This window comes from Salmo salar, chromosome 14 (genome assembly GCF_965601325.2).
Source record: "Salmo salar chromosome 14, fSalSal1, whole genome shotgun sequence".
Classification (NCBI taxonomy): Eukaryota; Metazoa; Chordata; class Actinopteri; order Salmoniformes; family Salmonidae; genus Salmo; species Salmo salar.
The window spans coordinates 85,326,438-85,352,500 of NC_138304.1; the positions used below are offsets into that span (position 1 = coordinate 85,326,438).

The 26,063-nt window shown below is 42.4% G+C and overlaps 1 protein-coding gene across 1 annotated transcript in view; it reads right to left on the minus strand.

Annotated features, from left to right (window-relative positions):
- Nucleotides 1–26,063, minus strand: part of LOC106570346 (uncharacterized) — a 44,084-nt gene that overhangs the window by 3,155 nt on the left and 14,866 nt on the right. Inside the window, exons 3-4 of the mRNA XM_014142551.3 lie at nt 10,093–10,210; nt 9,602–9,805 (exon numbers count right to left, since the gene is read on the minus strand). Of these exons, the coding sequence (XP_013998026.2) occupies nt 9,602–9,805; nt 10,093–10,210 (322 nt within the window). The remainder of the gene's footprint in view (nt 1–9,601; nt 9,806–10,092; nt 10,211–26,063) is intronic.

Sequence of the window (26,063 nt, forward strand, 5' to 3'; positions counted from 1 at the left end):
CTTGTGCTCCTAGTTCCGACCATGCAGTAATATCTAACAAGTAATCTAACCTAACAATTTCACAACACTACCCTACAAGTGTAACGGAATGAATACGAATATGTACATAAAAATATATGAATGAGTGATGGCCGAACGGCATAGGCAAGATGCAGTAGATGGTATAGAGTACAGTATATACATATAAGATGAGTAATGTAGGGTATGTAAACATTATATAAAGTGGCATTGTTTAAAGTGGCTAGTGATACATTTAATTACATCAAGATGGCAAGATGCAGTAGATGGTATAGCATACAGTATATACATATGAGATGAGTAATGTAGGGTATGTAAACATTATATAAAGTGGCATTGTTTAGTGGCTAGTGATAAATTGATTACATCAGCAGTCCAGCATTGTCACGTCCTGGCCAGTATATAAGGTTAATTGTTTTGTAGTTTGGTCAGGGCGTGGCAGGGGGTATTTGTTTTATGTGGTTCGGGGTGGTGTGTTTGTGTAAAGGGTGTTTGATTTAGTAATTCCGGGTTTTGGTTTATGTTTAGTTAATTCTATGGTTAGTCTAGGTTGTGTGTTTCTATGTTTGGTTGATTGGGGTTGGGACTCTCAGTTGAAGGCAGGTGTTGTCTATCTGCCTTTGATTGAGAGTTCCATATATTAGGGTGTGTTTGTATGTGTGATTGGTGGGTGATTATTCTGTGTATAGCCTTGTGCCTTACCAGACTGTTTATTTGTCGAGTGTTCGTTTTTTGTGTTTTGTTATTTTGTATGTTCATTTTTTGAGATTAATTAAAAATCAAGATGAGCATTCACGTACCTGCTGCGTATTGGTCCACATTTTCTGATGACGATTTCGCATTATCGTCAGAAGACGAAGACAACAACTGTGACAGAATCACCCACCACCAAAGGACCAAGCAGCAGAGGAAGGAGCAGACGGAGTTCGAGTTTGACTGGCGGGAGAAGTGGACTTGGGAGGAAGTTCTGGACGGGGCCGGACCTTGGCACCAGGCTGGGGATTATCGACGCCCGCAGTGGGAAATTGAGGCAGCCAAGGCAGAGAGGCGGTGGTACGAGGCCAAGTACGCGCTGAAGGAGAAGCACGAGAGGCACCCCCAAGAAAATTTTTGGGGGGGGCACACGGGTAGTTTGGCTAGGCGTAAGAAGAGCCGGAAGCCAGCTACTCGTGGTTATATGGAGGAGCGTATGGGGTGGAGAGCGCTATGTTTCGCTGAGGAGCGCACTATCTCACCCATACGCACGCACAGTCCGGTGCGCGTTATTCCAGCCCCTCGCAGGTGCCGTGCTAGAGCGGGCATCCAGCCTGGTAGGAGGATGCCTGCGCAGCGCATCTGGTCGCCGGTACGCCTCCGAGGACCAGGCTACCCAACTCCCGCTCTACGCACGGCTACCATCAGGCCCCTGCACAGACCAGTCTGCCCTGTACGAGCACCCCGCTCGTACAGGGCTACTAGTTCCATCCAGCCAAGGCGGGTTGTGCAGGAGGTAAGATCTAGACCGGCTGTGCGCCTCCATAGCCCTGGGTTTCCAGCTCCTGTCTCTCGTGCGGACCCGGAAGTGCGTCAACCCAGTCCGACTCGTCCTGTTCCCGCTCCCCGCACTAGCCTGGAGGTGCGTGTACATAATCTGGTAAGCCCAGTACCAGCATCACGCACCAGGCTACAAGTGCGTCAACCCAGCCTCGCCAGTCAACAGTCTTCATCAGAGCTGCCCGCCAGTCAACAGTCATCATCAGAGCTGCCCGCCAGTCAACAGTCATCGTCAGAGCTGCCCGCCAGTCAACAGTCATCGTCAGAGCTGCCCGCCAGTCAACAGTCATCGTCAGAGCTGCCCGCCAGTCAACAGTCATCGTCAGAGCTGCCCGCCAGTCAACAGTCATCGTCAGAGCTGCCCGCCAGTCAACAGTCATCGTCAGAGCTGCCCGCCAGTCAACAGTCATCGTCAGAGCTGCCCGCCAGTCAACAGTCATCGTCAGAGCTGCCCGCCAGTCAACAGTCATCGTCAGAGCTGCCCGCCAGTCAACAGTCATCGTCAGAGCTGCCCGCCAGTCAACAGTCATCGTCAGAGCTGCCCGCCAGTCAACAGTCGTCAGAGCTGCCCGCCAGTCAACAGTCGCCAGAGAGGTCAGACTGCGCTGAACTGCCGGAGTGGTCAGACTGCGCTGAACTGCCGGAGTGGTCAGACTGCGCTGAACTGCCGGAGTGGCCAGACTGCGCTGAACTGCCGGAGTGGCCAGACTGCGCTGAACTGCCGGAGTGGCCAGACTGCCCTGAACTGCCGGAGTGGCCAGACTGCCCTGAACTGCCGGAGTGGCCAGACTGCCCTGAACTGCCGGAGTGGCCAGACTGCCCTGAACTGCCGGAGTGGCCAGACTGCCCTGAACTGCCGGAGTGGCCAGACTGCCCTGAACTGCCGGAGTGGCCAGACTGCCCTGAACTGCCGGAGTGGCCAGAGTGGCCAGACTGCCCAGACTGTCCCGAATTGCCAGACTGCCCAGACTGTCCCGAATTGCCAGACTGCCCAGACTGTCCCGAATTGCCAGACTGCCCAGACTGTCCCGAATTGCCAGACTGCCCAGACTGTCCCGAATTGCCAGACTGCCCAGACTGTCCCGAATTGCCAGACTGCCCAGACTGTCCCGAATTGCCAGACTGCCCAGACTGTCCCGAATTGCCAGACTGCCCCGACTGCCCCCCGGCGATGCCAGACTGGTCCGACTGCCCCTCGGCGATGCCAGAGTGGCCCGACAGCCTGGAACGGCCGGAGCCAGAGCCACCTCCAGAAATAGGTGGGTTGGGGAGGGGGGGTGTAGCACAGTGCCGTCGTTGACGGCAGCCACCCTCCCTTCCCTCCCTTTAGAAAAGGGGACTTTTTGTTGGTGTTGCTTGGGGTTATTTTTTGTTAAGGTGCTTCTGGGGTAGCACCTTTAAGGGGGGGGTACTGTCACATCCTGGCCAGTATATAAGGTTAATTGTTTTGTAGTTTGGTCAGGGCGTGGCAGGGGGTATTTGTTTTATGTGGTTCGGGGTGTTGTGTTTGTGTAAAGGGTGTTTGATTTAGTATTTCCGGGTTTTGGTTTATGTTTAGTTAATTCTATGGTTAGTCTAGGTTGTGTGTTTCTATGTTTGGTTGATTGGGGTTGGGACTCTCAGTTGAAGGCAGGTGTTGTCTATCTGCCTTTGATTGAGAGTTCCATATATTAGGGTGTGTTTGTATGTGTGATTGGTGGGTGATTATTCTGTGTATAGCCTTGTGCCTTACCAGACTGTTTATTTGTCGAGTGTTCGTTTTTTGTGTTTTGTTATTTTGTATGTTCATTTTTTGAGATTAATTAAAAATCAAGATGAGCATTCACGTACCTGCTGCGTATTGGTCCACATTTTCTGATGACGATTTCGCATTATCGTCAGAAGACGAAGACAACAACTGTGACAAGCATTTTGAATAGCTCTTCAGCTGTGGCTCTGTCTCTGACATATTTACAAAAAAGTAGATCCTCACACAGGGAGTTTGTCATGTCAAAACGTACATAAGCGATAAACATTCTTTGTTGCTGTCAGTTGCTTCATCGAACTGTAAGGCAAAACGTTTGTCTTTGAGTTTATCTACCAGCTGTTATTTAAGATCGTTAGCAATGTCATTTATACGTCTGGCGACAGTGTCATTGGACAGAGGGATAGTTTTTATTTTTGCAGCACTTGCGTCATCCAGCATGACGGAGACCATGTCTAATGCTGCAGGCAGTATCAGCTCCTCTGCTATGGAGTGGGTTTTTTTGCACTGAGCAATTTGGTACGCCACCTTATATGATGCTAACAGTGCTCGCTGGTTTACTGAAGTAGCATTCAGAAAAAAGCGGGACGATTGTTGACAATATTCGGCACGTTTTCGCTGAAAAAAACTCTAGCGGCTTATCAGCGTGATTGGGGTGTAATGTCTTTAAGTGACGCCTTAATTTATTTGGCTTCATGCTGTCCGCTGCCAACATTTTTAGACACAGTAAACATACCGGTCTTTCCTCGTCTCCCACCATAGTCACAGTGAAGCCAAGCGCTACATACGCTTCGTCATATTTCCTCGTCTTAGCTTTCGGGAGACTTACGTTTGTCTCATTATCTCTGTCTCTCTCCGCCTTTCTTTTCATCCCTGTTAAATATTTTTCCATTGTGTATCTTAAGGGTTTGTTATCTGCACTTCATATCTCCTGCTCTGTGCTGTGTGCTCTTGTTCGGTTAAAAAAAAAAACTACTCCCCGCGGCAAAAAAAAGCATGTTCCCCAGGGTCACACGCGCCCCCCCCCGGCATCGCTCCGAGCCCCCCCAGGGGGGCGTGCCCCACTATTTGAGAAGGACTGCCGCTAGCGGAACGTCTGTCCCTAACAGGTTTTAACAGCAATTGACAAAAATAAGTTAGCTGTTCATCAATGCATCCAGATTTGAGAAGATTGCAACCTGCAATATTATTGAATCTAAATATCTTAATGTCAACAGAATGCAGTTGTCCTATATGCCTATTTAGTGTTTGGATTGATTTCCCAATTAACACTTAACTTATCTTAAGAAGAAACGATCAGCCCTCTGCCTGTTTACACAAGTTTTAGCCCATGATTACATGATACACTATCAATCAGAACTTTATGGCCAGCTGTTTTAGCTGAGGAACACACAAATGAGTGGGATTTTTTTAAAATATTGTTTATTTTTTTATCAGATCCGATACCTGACCCTCTGCTGTGGCCTGGACCTGGGCTCAGGAATCAGACGAATGATGAGAAATTGGAACAGAGGAGCTGTGGACAGGCTACTCCTTGAAGGGCAGGAAGGGGAAGAGGGCCTTTAATGAGCTATCAATCTATGATGCTGTCACAAGTAAGTAAATGCACAAGTTTAGATTGTTATTTATTATTATTTAGTAGATAGTATTATTGGTCAAATGTGTATTTATTAACATTTCAAATGAATTAAATCAGTAACAAGGCAGTTACAAACTAAATGTGAAATCGGCGAGAGGACAAAGGAAAGGTCAAGGGAAGAGGTCTCATGGCCAAAACTGCCTATGAGGTATGAGAGGGACAATACCCAACCTCTGTCTCCGCCAGCATAGGTGGAAAAGTAATGATATGACATGGAATGTACCATTTCAATTATTTTTCACAACATAGGAGCGTCCCTGAAAGCACACCCCAAGGCTACCTACCAAGAGGTAGATGACAAAATAGCAGACAATGTCAAACATGCACCAGCTCGGCTCAAGAGTAAGAGAAAGGTATGACTAAAAATAACACAATTTAAAAAAAAATGTTTTGCTTCAATTTAATCCAGTCGGTCAGTATAGGTAAATGATTGTGCTAGTACAAAAAGAATGTAATAGGGAGTCGACGTTAAACCGGCATTTTGATAATTTGTTTACGGAAAATAATGACCAATTTATGTTATTGTGACTTCCAGGAGCGGGTCGAGGAAGCGACAGTGGATGAGGATGGAGCAGCAACACCTGAAATACCTCCGTTTTGTTTGTGCGTTCAGATCACTATCCAAAGGCATAATGCGCTAGCGCAGTACCAGAGACGAAAAGTAAAATAGTTCCATTACCGTTTGTAGAAACATGTCAAACATTGTTGACAATCTATCTTTAGGGGATTTTTAACGTAAAAATGCAATAATATTCCAACCGGACAATAGCGTATTCATTCCAGGAGAAAAAGAAGGAACGGGGTGCTCGCGAGCTCACGCATCACCAAGCCATTTGTCCTCAGGCAGTCCACTCATTGACTGAGCTACTATTCTCTGCCCAGTAACAGGAGAAGGATGAAAAAACTTTCTAAAGGCTGTTGACAGCCAATGGAAGCCTTAGGAAGTGCAACGGGACCCCACAGACACTGTAGTTTCGATAGGAATTCAAAAGAACTACAATTCTCAGATTTCCCACTTCCTGGTTGGATTTTTCTCAGGTTTTTGCCTACCATATGAGTTCTGTTATACTCACAGACATCATTCAAACAGTTTTAGAAACTTCAGAGAGTTTTCTATCCAAATCTACTAATAATATGCAAATATTTGACTCTGGGCCCGAGTATTAGGCAGTTTACTCTGGGCACGCTTTTCATCCAAAATTGAAAATACTGCCCCCTATACCCTAAAAAGTTAGTGGCCAGAGATTTGAGTGTGTATGTTGGCAGCAGCCTCTCTATGTTAGTGATGGCTGTTTAACTTCTTACATCTAGGGGTTCCGCCAGCGGGACCCCTAGCCAACAGCCAATGGGATCGCATGGCGTGAAATACAAAAACAACTAAAATACCACAATTCAATTTTCTCAAACAATCAACTATTTTACACCATTTTAAAGATAAGACTCTCGTTAATCTAACCACATTGTCCCACTTCAAAAAGGCTTTACAGCGAAAGCAAAACATTAGATTATGTTAGGAGAGTACATAGACACAAATAATCACACAGCCATTTTCCAAGCAAGGGTATATGTCACAGAAACCAAAAACACAGTTAAATTATGCACTAACCTTTGACGATCTTCATCAGATGACACTCCTAGGACATTATGTTACACAATACATGTATGTTTTGTTCGATAAAGTTCATATTTATATCCAAAAACAGCATTTTACATTGGCGCTTGATGTTCAGAAAATGTATTTCCCACCAAAAACTTCCGGTGAATTTACAAAAATACTCACCATAAACGTTGACAAAATACATAACAATTGTTTTAAGAATTATAGATACAGAACTCCTTTATGCAATCGCTGTGTCAGATTTTAAAATAGCTTTTTGGCGAAAGCACATTTTTCAATATTCTGAGTACATAGCTCGCCATCACGGCACCCGACCAACTTCGGGGTCACCTAAACTCAGAATTAGTATTAGAAATAGTGTATTACCTTTGCTGATCGTCATCAGAATGCACTCCCAGGACTGCTACTTCCACAAGAAATGTTGTTTTTGTTCGAAATAATCCATAGTTATATCCAAATACCATATGAGTTATGTTGTACTCACAGACATCATTCAAACAGTTTTAGAAACTTCAGTGTTTTCTATCCAAATCTACTAATAATATGTATATTCTCATTTCTGGGCAAGAGTAGTAACCAGTTTAAATTGGGTATGTTTTTCATCCAGCCGTGAAAATACTGCCCCCTATCCTAAACAGGTTAACGGTCTGATGGCCTTGAGATAGAAGCTGTTCTTCAGTCTCTCGGTCCCAGCTTTGATGCACCTGTACTGACCTCGCCTTCTGGATAATAGCAGGGTGAACAGTTAATGGCTCGGGTGGTTGTTGTCCTTGATGATCTTTTTGGCCTTCCTGTGACATTAGGTGCTGGTAGGTGTCCTGGAGGGCAGGTAGTTTGCCCCCGGTGATGCGTTATGCAGACCGCACTACCCTCTGGAGAGCCTTGCGGTTGAGGGCGGTGCAGTTGCCATACCAGGCAGTGATACAGCCCGACATGATGCTCTCGATTGTGCATCTGTAAAAGTTTGAGTGTTTTCGGTGACAAGCCAAATTTCTTCAGCCTCCTGAGGTTGAAGAGGCGCTGTTGCACCTTCTTCACCACGTTGTCTGTGTGGGTGGACCATTTCAGTTTGTCCGTGATGTGTACGCCGAGGAACTTAAAACTTTCCACCTTCCCCACTACTGTCCTGTCAATATGGATGGGGGGGTGCTCCCTCTGTTTCCTGAAGTCCACGATCATCTCCTTTGTTTTGTTGACATTGAGTGAGAGGTTATTTTCCTGACACCACACCCCGAGGGCCCTCACCTCCTTCCTGTAGGCCGTCTCGTCATTGTTGGTAATCAAACCTACCACTGTAGTGTCGTCTGCAAACTTGATGATTGAGTTGGAAGCGTGCATGGCCACACAGTCGTGGGTGAACAGGGAGTACAGGAGAGGGCTGAGAACGCACCCTTGTGGGAACCCAGTGTTGAGGATCAGCGGGGTGGAGATGTTGTTTCCTACCCTCACCACCTGGGGGCGGCCCGTCAGAAAGTCCAGGACCCAGTTGCACAGGGCGGGGTTGAGACCCAGGGTCTCGAGCTTAATGAGGAGTTTGGAAAGAACTATGGTGTTAAATGCTGAGCTACAGTCAATGAACAGCATTCTTCCATAGATATTTATCTTGTCCAGATGGGATAGGGCAGTGTGCAGTGTGATGGCGATTTCATCGTCAGTGGACCTATTGGTGCTGTAAGCAAATTGCAGTGGGTCTAGGGTATCAGGTAGGGTGGAGGTGATATGATCCTTGACTAGTCTCTCAAAGCACTTCATGATGACAGAAGTGAGTGCAACGGATCAATAGTCATTTAGTTCAAGTTACCTTAGCTTTTTTGGGAACAGGAACAATGGTAGCCATCTTGAAGCATGTAGGGACAGCAGACTGAGATAGGGATTGATTGAATATGTCCGTAAACACACCAGCCAGCTGGTCTGCGCATGCTCTGAGGACGCGGCTAGGGATGCCATCTGGGCTGGCAGCCTTGCGAGGGTTAACACGTTTAAATGTTTTACTCACGTTGGCCACAGAGAAGGAGAGCCCACAGGCTTTGGTAGCGGGCCGTGTCAGTGGCACTGTATTGTCCTTGCAAAGAAGTTGTTTAATTTGTCTGGGAGCAAGACGTCGATGTCTGGTTTTCTTTTTGTAATCCGTGATTGACTGTAGACCCTGCCACATACATCTCGTGTTTGAGTCGTTGAATTGCGACTCTACTTTGTCTCTATACTAATGCTTTGCTTGTTTGATTGCCTTGCAGAGGGAATAGCTGCACTGTTTGTATTCGGTCATGTTTCTAGTCGCCTTGCCTTGATTAAAAGCGGTTGTTCACACAGTTTTGCGCGAATGCTGCCATTTTGTCACGGCTTATGTCGTATTCATATGCTGTCTGAGTGACTCAAAACACTAACAAAATGAATGAGTGCCCCCTACAGGTCGGGGCCCCTTGGCATGTGCTCTGCATGCCTGGTTTGTAACCCGGCCATTTGCACAGCACACCTCTCTCTGTCCATCGGTCGGCTACAGTAGCAATAGCCATTAGCCATTCAAAAAATATTGAATCAACGTTCTACTACACCTTACACAGACATACACAGATGTTACTTATTGTTAGTTTAGAGGAGGAATTGTGTCAACTGAGAAAAGGTTTAAATAGAAAACGTGACTTTTTCTGTAATGTTTTTCTATATGGTTTTCACTGGGATGGTGAGCTAATTCCTGGATGTGCATGGAATCTGAGGTTCCATGAACATTCAACTCCTACCTACTAGCTGTGATACATTTACATCATTAAAATGTATAATATTGTGTGACATTCAAGCAACACTGAAGTAGCCGTTCGAATGAGGGTTGGTGGTGGCAGGTTAAAAGAAATGAAGACGTTTGTCTTCAATTCCTGTGTGGTTCGCCATCACAAATAAAGGGTTATTTTTGTATTCTTTTTTTACATTTAAAGGATTGCCATTTTTCTCTTTATGGCATTCACTTTTACCCAATTTAATACACAAGCATAGCTTTTATCTTTTACTTATTACAGTTACCGAAATTGCTGTAATAAATTGATAAATAACTGACCTGATCCAGAAAACATGAAAATGGTGTCCTTTTGGGTAATTTCTTGTTGTACGCCGTAAATGCATCTGAATGTTCTCCCTGCAGTTTCTCCATCAATTCTGGACATTTTGAGAAAATGTCTTTTGGCTTGATTTCATCCTTTTTTAATGTATTCTTTTCTTTCTTCTCATGAATCAACCCTAAGAAAAAAATGCTGTGAAGCATCTTTGAAACACAAAGTAGCAAAGAATTAGAGAGATTAAAAGGCATATATTGTAACTCACACGTCATATTTAGACCCTCGGAATTGTTCTTGACCACATTACCTGACTAAGATAAACTCTGCCCCTAGGTACACAGGTCACATGGTCTTGAAAAACTACACCATTTCATATAAATGGTATGGAAACAGCGTGCTTGCTTTGAAAATATATGCCCATTATTAGGATAAATAGGGTAATCCAGTCTATATGGATCATAATGAGGATCACATGAATATTATCCTAGCTTACCTCAGCCAGAAGCCCTTTATTGGAAGTGTTCCCCTTACAGAGCTCAGTCATTGCGTTGATGAGTTTAAGTGCATTTGTCTTAAAATGGTCACTGTCGTGGTTAGCAAATTGTTGCAGCCTAAAAAGACATTGTCACATGTAATGTTATTCAGTTATTCTATTCACCATTCTTAAGAGTGTGAAAAATTTGAAAAATAATGTTTACTGTGAATTGGTGTCAAACTGCAGTAACCTGCGGGATTAGGCCTACGTTCCTCATCCCCACGCTCAACTGTTACTGTATGACAGCTGGGAGTTAAAGGGACACTAACACTTTTTAACCTCTTATTAATTATCTCCAGTACCATTCTGTGTTGGACCCCAGCAAGATTACAGATTATGTTGTGGTGTCAGCTAATTGTGATATTGTTTAAAATAATACCAGTGTCTACATATGTGAAAAACTGCACAGTAGAGGTCGGTGCGGGACCAAATGGAACACCTGCTCTTTCCATGACATAGCTTTCAGTTGGATTCACCTGGTCAGTCTATGATCCCTTATTTATGTTAAATCCACTTCAAATCAGTGTAGATGAAAGGGAGGAGACAGGTTAAATAATTTTTAAGCCTTGAGTAAATTCAGACATGGATTGTGTGTGTGCCATTCAGAGGGTAAATAGGCAAGACAAAAGATTTTAGTGCCTTTGAACAGGGTATGGTAATAGGTGCCAGACGAACCAGTTTCTGTCAAGAACTGCAATGCTACTGGGTTTTTCATACTCAGTAATTGTCTGTGTGTATCAAGAATGGTCCACCACCCAAAGGACATCCAGCCAACTTGACACAACTGTGCGAAGCATTGGAGTCAACATGGGCCAGCTTCCCAGTGGAACACTTTCGACACCTTGTAGAGTCCATGCCCCGGGTGGCAACTCAATATTAGGAAGGTGTTCTTAATGTTTTGTACACTCAGTGTATATATAACCTTTTTTTAGTAACGGGTTCATTAATATCGTCCAACGATCTAAGCCATTCTATATACAAAATCGTAGATGTCTGTTTAATTGAAACCCCGTTGACATAGGCACGGTAGGGCGTCCCCTCTGAGCTTTTGGAAATGGCAAGGTCACATTTCTCCAGCCCTATCCCTGTGCTGTTTACCAAAACAGGGGCAGGGTATTGGCTTTGTTATTGTTTGAACCGCAGATTGCCCCTTTATTACGTTATTATGCCTACGACCCTAATTATATTATTTTTCAAGTTTAGACTAGAACTAATACACCACATAGCCTAGCCTATATTGTGGTACAGAGGGGTAACAATACAAGAACAATGTGGTATTTGTATTTGTATTTATTATGGATCCTAATTAGGAGGTAGCAGCTACTCTTCCTTCGGGTCCAAACATATTCAAGCACTTACATTACATGTAAAACAAAATATACAACAGTACATCATATAACATTATTACACCACTACATATCTACAATACAAAATGTTTAATACCACCATACAACAATATCACAATGTATGCATGTGTCTGTACCTTTGTATGTGTCTCTTCACAGTCCCCGTTGTTTCAGAAGGTGTATTTTTACCTGTTTTTTAAATCTGATTCTACTGCTTGCATCAGTTACCTGATGTGGAATAGAGTTTTATGTAGTCATGGCTCTGTGCAGTACTGTGCACCTCCCATAGTCTGTTCTGGACTTGGGTACTGTGAAGAGACCTCTGGTGGCATGTCTTGTGGGGTATGCATGGGTGTCTGAGCTGTATGCTAGTAGTTTAAACAGACTCGGTACATTCAGCTTGTCAACACCTCTTACAAAAACAAGTAGTGATGAAGTCAATCTCTCTTCCACTTTGAGCCATGAGAGATTGACATACATGTCCTTAATGTTAGCACTCTGTACTTTTAAGGGCCAGCCGTGCTTCCCTGTTCTGAGCCAACTGCAATTTTCCTAAGTCCCTCTTTGTGGCACCTGACCATACTGCCGAACAGTAGTCTAGGAGCGACAAAACTAGGGCCTGTAGGACCTGCCTTGTTGATGGTGTTGTTCAGAAGGGAGAGCAGCGCTTTATTATGGACAGACTTCTCCTCATCTTAGCTACTCTAGTATCAGTATGTTTTGACCATGACAGTTTACAATATAGTGTTACTCCAAGCAGTTTAGTCACCTCAACTTGCTCAATTTCCACATTATTCATTACGAGATGTAGTTGAGGTTTAGGGTTTAGTGAATGATTTGTCCCAAATACAATGCTTTTAGTTTTGGAAATATTTAGGACTAACTTATTCCTTGCTACCCATTCCGAAACTAACTGTAGCTCTTTATTAAGTTATTAAGTGTGAAACAGTATATTTAAATCTGAAATGTCATATACAAAGTTAAGAAACATGACTGCAAGAACACATCACTCTGGAGTCAGATGTTAACAGTGCATTGACAGCCAGAGTGTAAGTACGTCGGCTTATCTCACTTAGTTATTTTCGCTCAAATATACAGTACATGTACTAATTATACATATATTCCTAATTTCCTCTTTCTGCAAACGCTGGATTTTCACCAATTGATTCAGATTTTTACTCCAACCCTTCCGTTGTCCACAGATTAACCCATTTTCCCCAGATTAACCCCCTAGAGTCGATATCGCGGCCCCACGGAAATACAATTTGCATATTAAAAAATACCCATAAAAATCTGTCAGTTTAAAGAGATATCTGTTTTGAATCGTCTGAAGGTCCCCTGGTGTCAGTTTAAAAAAATGTATGGAAGTATATATGGAGACAGTTTAGTGTTTGATCTTTCTAATGTCTTTCAAACATAAGACAGACACTTCAGAACAAACTTTCTTCAAAAACATTTTTGGGACTATTTGTTGTTCCATATACTGAATCTGTTATTCAATGCGTTTGTATGGGCTAACAGCAGTAAGGCCAAAGGAAGAAAAAAAATAAAAATATATATATACTGCTCAAAAAAATAAAGGGAACACTAAAATAACACATCCTAGATCTGAATGAAGGAAATAATCTTATGAAATACTTTTTTCTTTACATAGTTGAATGTGCTGACAACAAAATCACACAAAAATAATCAATGGAAATCCAATTTATCAACCCATGGAGGTCTGGATTTGGAGCCACACTCAAAATTAAAGTGGAAAACCACACTACAGGCTGATCCAACTTTGATGTAATGTCCTTAAAACAAGTCAAAATGAGGCTCAGTAGTGTGTGTGGCCTCCACGTGCCTGTATGACCTCCCTACAACGCCTGGGCATGCTCCTGATGAGATGGCGGATGGTCTCCTGAGGGATCTCCTCCCAGACCTGGACTAAAGCATCCACCAACTCCTGGACAGTCTGTGGTGCAATGTGGCGTTGGTGGATGGAGCGAGACATGATGTCCCAGATGTGCTCAATTGGATTCAGGTCTGGGGAATGGGCGGGCCAGTCCATAGCATCAATGCCTTCCTCTTGCAGGAACTGCTGACACACTCCAGCCACATGAGGTCTAGCATTGTCTTGCATTAGGAGGAACCCAGGGCCAACCGCACCAGCATATGGTCTCACAAGGGGTCTGAGGATCTCATCTCGGAACCTAATGGCAGTCAGGCTACCTCTGGCGAGCACATGGAGAGCCCTGCAAAATGACCTCCAGCAGGCCACAAATGTGCATGTGTCTGCTCAAACGGTCAGAAACAGACTCCATGAGGGTGGTATGAGGGCCCGACGTCCACAGGTGGGGGTTGTGCTTACAGCCCAACACCGTGCAGGACGTTTGGCATTTGCCAGAGAACACCAAGATTGTCAAATTCGCCACTGGCGCCCTGTGCTCTTCACAGATGAAGCAGGTTCACACTGAGCACGTGACAGACGTGACAGAGTCTGGAGACGCCGTGGAGAACGTTCTGCTGCCTGCAACATCCTCCAGCATGACCGGTTTGGCGGTGGGTCAGTCATGGTGTGGCATTTCTTTGGGGGGCCGCACAGCCCTCCATGTGCTCGCCAGAGGTAGCCTGACTGCCATTAGGTACCGAGATGAGATCCTCAGACCCCTTGTGAGACCATATGCTGGTGCGGTTGGCCCTGGGTTCCTCCTAATGCAAGACAATGCTAGACCTCATGTGGCTGGAGTGTGTCAGCAGTTCCTGCAAGAGGAAGGCATTGATGCTATGGACTGGCCCGCCCGTTCCCCAGACCTGAATCCAATTGAGCACATCTGGGACATCATGTCTCGCTCCATCCACCAATGCCACGTTGCACCACAGACTGTCCAGGAGTTGGCGGATGCTTTAGTCCAGGTCTGGGAGGAGATCCCTCAGGAGACCATCCGCCACCTCATCAGGAGCATGCCCAGGCATGGTAGGGAGGTCATACAGGCACGGAGGCCACACACACTACTGAGCCTCATTTTGACTTGTTTTAAGGACATTACATCAAAGTTGGATCAGCCTGTAGTGTGGTTTTCCACTTTAATTTTGAGTGTGACTCCAAATCCAGACCTCCATGGGTTGATAAATTGGATTTCCATTGATTATTTTTGTGTGATTTTGTTGTCAGCACATTCAACTATGTAAAGAAAAAAGTATTTCATAAGATTATTTCCTTCATTCAGATCTAGGATGTGTTGTTTAAGTGTTCCCTTTATTTTTTTGAGCAGTATATATATATATACACACACACACACACACACACAACCGGTGTGCAAAGCTGTCATCAAGGCAAAGGGTGGCTATTTGAAGAATCTCATTTAAAATATATTTTAATTTGTTTAACACTTTTTTTGGTTACATGATTCCATGTGTTATTTCATAGTTTTGATGTCTTCACTATTATTCTTGTCACGTCCTGACCAGTAATAGGGGTTATTTGTTATTGTAGTTTGGCCAGGACGTGGCAGAGGGCATTTGTTTTATGTGGTTCGGGGTGGTTGTGTGTTTAGTGGTGTGTTTGATTTATTATTCTGGGTTTTGGGCACCGGTCTATGTTAATGCATTTCTATGTTTAGTCTAGTTCTTTGTATTTCTATGTTTAGTTGATTGGGGATTGGACTCTCAATTGGAGGCAGGTGTTTTCTAGTTGCCTCTGATTGAGGGTCCTATATATAGGTATGTGTTGTTTTAGTGTTTTGTGGGAGATTGTGCTTGTTATAGCTTTGTTGCCTTACTGGCTTGTTATTTTGTCGTTGTGTTTCTTTTGTGTACGTATTTCTTTTGGTTTACCTTCTAGTCCATTTAAATAAAAGAAGATGAGTGCACATTTCCCTGCTGCGTCTTGGTCCACTTTACCCGTGACAGTTCTACAATGTAGAAAATACTAAAAATAAAGAAAAATCCTTGAATGAGGTGTTCTAAAACTTTTGACCGATAGTGTATGTATGTATATATTATTTTTGCCCCCCAAACATATGGGGGATTGGAAATGATGCAGACAATTACATTGATGGAAGCTACAATCTATATGCAATATTAAAGCTGATCTAACCCCTAAAAAAAGAAAATGTAGCCTACATTTTCTGGTTTGGATGATTGTGTTATTCTGTCGCTACATCTGTGAATGTCTGAACATTGCATTAAAAATAAACTGCTCACATTCAGGACTTAACTTTGTAAGGACTGTTTCTGCAAAAAGTTTCTGAGAAATAACAGTGTGGCCAGCTCAAACACTGGCTGTTGTCACGATTGTCGTATGAAGGAGCGGAACAAAGCGCAGCGTGTGTATCATTCCCCATTTTATTATAACTGTGAAACTATGCAAGACATACAAATAAACTACTAAACAAAACAAACTGTGACGAAGAGGTGCAACATACACTAACACTAACTCGAAATACAATCTCCCACAAACCCAGGTGGGAAAAACAACTACTTAAGTATGATCTCCAATTAGAGACATCGATGACCAGCTGCCTCTAATTGGAGATCATCCCCCCAAAAAACATAGAAATACAGAAACTAGAACATAACATAGAAAATCTAAACTAGACAAAACCCGTCACGCCCTGACCTACTCTACCATAGAAAATAAAAGCTTCTATGGTCAGGACGTGACAACTGGATGCTTATTTAGAATGTCCAGTTCCGTGTCAATCGGAACTGGACATTCTAAATAAGCGTTCTAATCACAGTGGTTGGAGCATATGCTGCAGGGACCACCGTAGAATGACACCCGTTTGTTGGTATGTGTGAAAAGGTTAAAATTCAAAATCAAATAGATAAATGATCCTTGGTATGACCTTCGTAAAATAGTTCCATATGTTAGTTTAGAACGCCAGCGTGTGTACACAAAGGAGCAAAGCAGGAAGTAAAAGGTGTATCCATCAATCTGTGTTGTGATTTGTTGAATGAACTCAACTGACACTACAAAAAAAGTATTCCATCACATGAGCCACATCAATTAGCATCATTGTAATGAACATTCAACAGAAATTACTGCAAGTGTACCCAAAAGTTTACCAGTCAAATTTCCAGGATTGGAGGTTCCAAGCCTGTTCTTTTAATTATAGTTCTATGGTTTGCAAGTCCATCTGAACACTGATATTATGACATAACAACCATTCCTGGACCTGACTCCAAAAACGAGCCCCCGATGGACAGTACCAGAAAATATTATCTATTGATTCTGTTTCGTCGTGGCAGAATCTGCACAGGGCTGACTGTTCTGTTCCTGTCCGGTTGGCGCCCCCCCTTGGGTTGTGCCGTGGCGGAGATCTTTGTGGGCTATACTCGGCCTTGTCTCAGGATGGTAAGTTGGTGGTTGAAGATATCCCTCTAGTGATGTGGGGGCTGTGCTTTGGCAAAGTGGGTGGGGTTATATCCTGCCTGTTTGGCCCTGTCCGGGGGTATCGTGGGATGGGGCCACAGTGTCTCCCGACCCCTCCTGTCTCAGCCTCCAGTATTTATGCTGCAGTAGTTTATGTGTCGGGGGGCTAGGGTCAGTCTGTTACATCTGGAGTATTTTTCCTGACTTATCCTGTGTCCTGTGTGAATTTAAGTATGCTCTCTCTAATTCTCTCGCTCTTTCTCTTGGAGGACCAGAGCCCTAGGACCATACCTCAGGACTACCTGGCCTGATGACTCCTTGCTGTCCCCAGTCCACCTGGCCGTGCTGCTGCTCCAGTTTCAACTGTTCTGCCTGCGGCTATGGAACCCTGACCTGTTCACCGGATGTGCTACCTGTCCCAGACCTGCTGTTTTCAACTCTCTAGAGACAGCAGGAGCGGTAGAGATACTCTGAATGATCGGCTATGAAAAGCCAACTGACATTTACTCCTGAGGTGCTGACCTCCTGCACCCTCGACAACCACTGTGATTATTATTATTTGACCCTGCTGGTCATCTATGAACATTTGAACATCTTGGCCATGTTCTGTTATAATCTCTACCCGGCACAGCCAGAAGAGGACTGGCCACCCCTCATAGCCTGGTTCCTCTCTAGGTTTCTTCCTAGGTTCTGGCCTTTCTAGGGAGTTTTTCCTAGCCATTGTGCTTCTACACCTGCATTGCTTGCTGTTTGGGGTTTTAGGCTGGGTTACTGTACAGCACTTTGAGATATCAGCTGATGTAAGAAGGGCTTTATAAATACATTTGTTTTGATTTGTTCAATGCTCCATACAGTATATTGAGCATTGTTTTTGTAGCAAATGTTTTATATAATAGCTTAAATTGTAACAAACAGATTAATGTGTCAATTGTTGTTTTATATATCAGTTCATAGACCCTTTAATTGTATACGGTATTGCTGCCAAACCTTTTGACTGAAACTGATACATTTGTTTTATATATACACTTATCATTTTAAGCCATTTCTGGTTATTAATTGGTGGCAGACAGACTAATTATTTAATTCCTTCTTTAAGTAATTGCCTCTTCCAATTTTGTGGCAGATTAGTTGGTTATAATTTTGTATTGAGCATACTACTCACTGAACACCCCCATACACTGTTATTAGTTGCTTGTGTGACATAATTTTACCGTCCTTGTTAACAGTATCCTTCATAAATATTATACTGTTGTACATTTTTTCCAAGAAAATAGAGAAAAAAAACTATCAGTACATTGAAGTTTAAGCCATACTATTTACTGTAATATTTGATAAATCCAACCCCTTACAGATTGGATTAGTTAAGTTATTTAAATTAACCTGCAAAAAAAGCATGCTGGGAAATATGACAAAGAGGCCCTCCCGCATATTTTTCACTCAGAGAGTAACAGAAATAAACTCAATACAGTCGAGTAACAACAACACAACCCAACTGGAAATGTGTCCTGTTTAGTTGTGCTGAAATGTAGGTAAGGTGACAGACATTCCTAACACTGATCTGAATAAAAAGCATGGAATTAAAATGTCTAATGACTAAATGCACTCTAAACATGACGAACACAAGTGTTTAAAATGTGAACACTTAGGAGACATAGGTGTTCCAGCGGATGAAAACTGACTGGAAAAATTTTCCTATCATGTTTAATCTTGTATTCTAAAGGCCTGTGTTTAAAATGAGAACACTTATCGGCATATCTAAATGCCTAATGTTTAAGTTTTAAACACTGACGTTTAGGTTACAAACATATCACTTTTCATAGTTTTACATTGATGAGGGTTTTAGTGCCTTAATTTTAATATAAAAAAATGTTAGCCCTCCACACTCATGCTCATTATAGAGATATCTTAGCTATACCCTCTTAACTTTGAAAAATGTACAGTGCAATATTACTGGAGAATTAATCAACGTAATTTTCCCGTAGATGGATAAGTGTTTCCCTCTCCATGGTTTCAAGATCCTATATTTTTTTTAATCTAAAAATCATACTTGCCAGATCATGTACCTTTTCTTGAATACAGTGCATTCAGAATGTATTCAGAACCCTTGACCTTTTCCACATTTTGTTACATTAGAGCCATATTCTAAAATTATTATTATTTTTTAAATCCTCAATCGTCACACAACACCCAATAATGACAAAGCAAAAACTGTTTAGACATTTTTGCAAATATTAAAAAATATAAAAAACAGATACCTGATTTACGTAAGTATTCAGACCCTTTGCTATGAGTCTCGAAATTGAGCTCAGGTGCATCCTGTTCCCATTACTCATCCTTGAGCTGTTTCTACAACTTGATTGGAGTCCACCTGTGGTAAATTCAATTGATTGGACATGATTTTGAAAGGCACACACCTGTCTATACAAGGTCTCACAGTTGACAGTGCATGTCAGAGCAAAAACCAAGCCATGAGATTGAAGGAATTGTCCGTTGAGCTCCGAGCCAGGATTTTGTCGAGGCACAGATCTGGGGAAGGGTACCAAAAAATGTCTGCAGCATTGAAGGTCGCCAAGAACACAGTGGCCTCCATCATTCTTAAATGGAAGAAATTTGGAACCACCAAGACTCTCACTAAAGCTGGCAGCCCGGCAAACTGAGCAATTTGGGGAGAAGGGCGTTGGTCAGGGAGGTGACCAAGAATGGTCACCCCGATGGTCACTCTGACACAGGTCACTCTGTGGAGATGGGAGAACCTTCCAGAAGGACAACCATCTCTGCAGCACTCCACCAATCAGGCCTTTATGGTAGAGTGGCCAGACAGAAGCAACTCCTCAGTAAAAGGCATGACAGCCCGCTTGAAGTTTGTCAAAAGGCACCCAAAGGACTCTCAATGAGAAACAAGATTCTCTGGTCTGATGAAACCAAGATTGAACTCTATTGGCATGAATGACAAGCGTCACATCTGGAGGAAACTTGGCACCATCCCCACAGTGAAGCATGGTGGTGGCAGCATCATGCTGTGGGGATGTTTCAGTTTGCAGGGACTGGGAGACTAGTCAGGCTCGAGGGAAAGACGAACAGACCAAAGTACAGAGAGATCCTTGATGAAAACCTGCCCCAGAGTGCTCAGGACCTCAGACTGGGTGAAGGTTCACCTTCCAACAGGACAACGACCCTAAGCACACAGCCAAGACAATGCAGGACTGGCTTCGGTACAAGTCTCTGAATGTCCTTGAGTGGCCCAGCCAGAGCCCGGACTTGAACCCGAACGAACATCTCTGGAGAGACCTGAAAATGGCTGTGCAGCGACGCTCCCCATCGAACCTGACAGCTTGAGAGGATCTGCAGAGAAGAATGGGAGAAACTCCCCAAATGCAGGTGTGCCAAGCTTGTAGCGTCATACCCAAGAAGACTCAAGGCTGTAATCGATGCCTTTACAAAGTACTGAGTTAAATGTCTGAATACTTATGTAAATGTGATTTGTTTTTAATACATTTACTAAAATGTCTATTCTGAATTCATTGTATGTATTTCAAGCACATCAACTGCACCATCTGCCCTTTTAATAGGAAGACCACATGGCAATCCGTAATATAGTACATTCATCATAATTGGGTTTTAATCCCGGTGCGTCAATCTAAGTAACATAATGAAAAATTCCCCATCAAAATATGTCAATTTAAGATAAGAGATCATACGCCTATTGTGGCTTTGCGCATCTGCAGTGGAAAATGGCCGAGCTACAGCGGTGTTAACCTGTTGGGTCTAGGGGGCAGCATTTGCACGTCTGGATAAAAAAATGTACCCGATTTAATCTGGTTACTAATCCTACCCAGTAACTAGAATATGCATATACTTATTATATATGGATAGAAAACACTCTAAAGTTTCCAAAACTGTTTGAATGGTGTCTGTGAGTATAACAGAACTCATTTGGCAGGCAAAACCCTGAGACATTTTCTGACAGGAAGTGGATACCTGATGTGTTGTATTGACTTTAAACCTATCCCATTGAAAAACACAGGGGTTTAGGAATATTTTGGCACTTCCTATTGCTTCCACTAGATGTCACCAGCCTTTACAAAGTGTTTTGAGTCTTCTGGAGGGAGATCTGACCGAACAAGAGCCATGGAACGGTGATGTCCCATTAGACACCTGGCGCGCTAGTTCATGTTGGGTACCCTCGTTCCAATACGTTATAAAAGAGTATGCATTCGTCCACCTTGAATATTATTCATGTTCTGGTTAAAAAAGGCCCTAATGATTTATGCTATACAACGTTTGACATGTTTGAACGAACGGAAATATATTTTTTCCCCTCGTTCATGACGAGAAGTCCGGCTGGCTTACATCATGTGCTAACGAGACGGAGATTTTTGGACATAAATGATGAGCTTTTTTGAACAAAACTACATTCGTTATGGACCTGTGATACCTGGAAGTGACATCTGATGAAGAGAATCAAAGGTAATGGATTATTTACATAGTATTTTCGATTTTAGATCTCCCCAACATGACGTCTAGTCTGTATCGCAACGCGTATTTTTCTGGGCGCAGTGCTCAGATTATTGCAAAGTGTGATTTCCCAGTAAGGTTATTTTTAAATCTGGCAAGTTGATTGCGTTCAAGAGATGTAAATCTATAATTCTTTAAATGACAATATAATATTTTACCAATGTTTTCTAATTTTAATTATTTAATTTCTGACGCTGACTTGACTGCCGGTTATTGGAGGGAAACGATTTCCTCAACATCAATGCCATAGTAAAACGCTGTTTTTGTATATAAATATGAACTTGATAGAACTAAAAATGCATGCATTGTCTAACATAATGTCCTAGGAGTGTCATCTGATGGAGATTGTAAAAGGTTAGTGCATCATTTTAGCTGGTTTTATGGTTTTGGTGACCCTGTCTTTGACTTGACAAAACATTACACACAACTCTTGTAAATGTACTGTCCTAACATACTCTAAATTTATGCTTTCGCCGTAAAACCTTTTTGAAATCGTAAAACGTGGTTAGATTAAGGAGATGTTTATCTTTCAAATGGTGTAACATAGTTGTATTTTTGAAAAATTTGAATTTTGACATTTATTTGGATTCAAATTTGCCGCTCTTGAAATGCACCTGCTGTTGATGGAGTGCACCACGGGTGGCACGCTAGCGTCCCACCTAGCCCCAAGAGGTTAAACCATGAGACAACCCCCCCCCCCCCCCAAAAAAAACAATTGCCACGGGACTCGTCTGAAGTCGGTAATGCTGATGATATGCTCACTTGTTTTTATAGCGTCTGAACCGTTTGGGCTACAAACTAATGTGACTGGAAAGGGGAGATTTTGTTTTGCCCTATGACTCCCACAAGTGTCACGGGACTCGCCTGAAGGTAACCCATTCAAACACATCGAAATATGGAGGTAGATTTGTGCCCCAAAAAATGAGAAATACATGTAAAAAAAAAAAAAGGAATATATATATATATATATATATATATATATATATATATATATATATATATATAATATATATATATATATATATTAGGGCTGTCAAAGTTAACGTGTTTATGCTTACATTTGTAATGCCGTAAAAAAATGTAACGCCATTAACCTGTTTGGGCTAGGGGGCAGTATTGAGAATTTTGGAAAAAAATATGTGCCCATTTTTAACTGCCTCCTACACCAACTCAGAAGCTAGAATATGCATATTATTGTTCAGGTTTGGATAGAAAACACCCTAAAGTTTCTAAAACTGTTTGAATGGTGTCTGTGAGTATAACAGAACTCCTATGGCAGGCAAAAACCTGACAAGGTTTCATGCAGGAAGTGGCCTGTTTGACAAGGAGTCGTGCGTCTTGCATCTGTTTATTGAAGAGTAAGGATCTTAGCTGTAACGTGACAATTCCCAGGGCTCCAATAGGCTCTCAGGACCCGGGAAAATCATGAAGGTTGACGAGGCAGCCTCAGGCTGAAACAGATTATCACCTTATCCAAGTGTCCCATTAGGTGACAATGGAATGAGGCGCGTGCGCGATTAGCCCCCGTGGAGTATTTTAATTCGGCTGTTTAGTTTATTGCAGATTCCCGGTCGGAATATTATCGCTTTTCTACGAGATAAATGGCATAAAAATTGGTTTTAAACAGCGGTTGACATGCTTCGAAGTACGGTAATGGAATATTTAGACATTAATCCACGCGCGACCGTGGATTACCATTCGTATAGTGTCTAGAACGCACGAACAAAACGACGCTATTTGGATATAACTATGGATTATTTGGGACCAAACCTACATTTGTTATTGAAGTAGAAGTCCTGGGCGTGCATTCTGACGAAGAACAGGAAAGGTAAGAACATTTTTCTTATAGGAAATGTTATTATGGTGAAGGCTAATCTTGCCGGGTGTCTAAATAGCTAGCCGTGATGGCTGGGCTATGTACTTAGAATATTGCAAAATGTGCTTCATCCGAAAAGCTATTTTAAAATCGGACATATCGAGTGCATAGAGGAGTAATGTATCTATAATTCTTAAAATAATTGTTATGCTTTTTGTGAACGTTTATCGTGAGTAATTTAGCAAACTGTTAGTAAATTCCCCGGAAGTTTGCGGGGGGTATGCTTTTTCTGAACGTCACATGCTAATGTAAAAAGCTGTTTTTTGATATAAATATGAACTTGATTGAACAGACATGCATGTATTGTATAACATAATGTCCTAGGTGTGTCATCTGATGAAGATCATAAAAGGTTAGTGCTGCATTTAGCTGTGGTTTGGGTTTTGGTGACATTATATGCTAGCTTGAAAAATGGGTGTCTGATTATTTCTGGCTGGGCACTCTCCTGACATCATCTAATGTTTTGCTTTCGTTGTAAAGCCTTTTTGAAATCGGACAGTGTGGTTAGATAAACGAGAGTCTTGTCTTTAAATAGCTGTAAAATAGTCATATGTTTGAGAAATTGAAGTAATAGTATTTCAAACGATTCAAAAATCGCGCCACTGGATTAGACTGGCTGTTACGTAGGTGGGACGAATTCGTCCCGCCTAGCCCATAGAGGTTAATGCATTTTCTTAGGTTGACCCCCTGAACCATCCATAGTTCATATTCAAGTCCTGGCAGCCAATGTGCTAGTTTGAAAACCACTTTACTAGCCATCTACTTCACTGAATGATGGAGAATGCTAGTAAGGGCTTTTAAATGGCAAATTCAATTTCAAATCACTCCCAGATGGCTCTCTGGATAAAACCTAAGTAATTTGCATCTACTGCAAGGCTGAATTTGTTTATCAGCGAAGTACATCAAGTCTTTGTTATCATTTACAAGCGAGACATACTGTTGATGCCGGCAATACAAGTAGCGTTACTAGTAGCAATGGAGGACATCTTCGGCAGGCTAAGCTAGAAGAGTGTACGCAGGAGGCCTATGGACAAGTCGACAAGCAGCAAGCTAACACAAGCAATAGCCAAGTGGAAAGCTACAGCTTGCAGGCCAGTCCACATTATGGAGGATGAAGGCTTGAGGGATATCATCGAACGACTCAACATATGAGTTACCCTCGAGAGCCACAAGAATACACAAGCTGTATGAAAGCGAGAGGGCTACGAAAGCAGAGGAGATGAAACATGCAACGGCTGTTGCTCTCATGGTAGACCACTGGACTTCAGTCAGTAAACACAACTACCTTGGTTACTGCGCACTACATCGATGAAAACTGGAAACTGCATTCACACGCTCTGGCTGGGCATTTCATGGATCTAGCAAAGCTGTGGAACATTGAAAACAAAGTTACCACAGTTTGCAGACAGTGCACGGAACATGATTGCAGCTGCGAGACATCTGCCTTTTTTGAACACCTGTAGGTAATATTCTTTATCTCACTATTAGTGTTATAATAACATTTTGTGTGTGTGAGAGAGTGAGTGCGTGTGTAAAGTGTGTGTGTGAGAGAGAATATAACAAGTCTCTCACAATTGACTGAAGTGATTTTGAATTATCTTTCACTTCAGGTACTTGACTGAACTTCTGGGAGGTTGAAAAGTACATTTCCTGCTTTATCATCTGAAAGAGAAGCTTTATCATCTGAAAACGTCAACAGGCTTGTTTGTCTTTGCAACTGTCTCAGTGAAAATAAATAGGAGGACGACTGAAGTGTATGGTCACAGGTTTATGTTCTGTGTAATTCATGACATTGGACAGGTTTATGCTCTTTGTATCCATAAAGACAGTTATTTTTTTCTTATAACCAACCCTCCAATCAGTAATTGGGAGAAAAATAATTTGGAATGTCTGAAGCTTTAAGTATGTGTGTCTGTGTGTGTGTGTTAACTTGTTTATGGTGAAAATGCCATTAAACATTCATTCTGATACAGAATGTTTGTGTATTTCAGTCCCAACATGCCTTTAACTTAATCCACAGCTTTTTTTTATTTATTTTTAAATGGAAAAATCTTTATTTAGCACCAAATTTGAGCAAATAAAAATTTGCAAAGAATTAGCGAATCAATCGCAATTCATTATTTTAATCGTTTGACAGCCCTAATATATATATAGTTGAAGTCGGAAGTTTACATACACTTAGGTTGGTGTCATTAAAACTCGTTTTTCAACCACTCCACAAATTTCTTGTAAACAAACTATAGTTTTGGCAAGTCAGGTAGGACATCTACTTTGTGCATGACACAAGTAATTTTTCCAACAATTGTTTACAGACAGATTATGTCACTTATAACTCACTGTATCACAATTCCAGTGGGTCAGAAGTTCACATACACTAAGTTGACTGTGCTTTTAAACAGCTTGGGAAATTCCAGAAAATGATGTCATGGCTTTAGAAGCTTCTGATAGGCTAATTGACATAATTTCAGTCAATTGGAGGTGTACCTGTGGATGTATTTCAAGGCCAATCTTCAAACTCCTGCCTGTTTGCTTGACATCACATTAAAATCAAAAGAAACCAGCCAAACCTAAAAACAAATGTGCAGACCTCCACAAGTCCGGTTCATCCTTGGGATCAATATCCAAATGCCTGAAGGTACCACGTTCATCTGTACAAACAATAGTACGCAAGTATAAACACCATGGGACCACGCTGCCGCCATACCGCTCAGGAAGGAGACGCATTCTGTCTCCTAGAGATGAACGTACTTTGGTGCAAAAAGTGCAAATCAATCCCAGAACAACAAAGGACCTTGTGAAGATGCTGAAGGAAACAGTTACAAAGTATCTATAT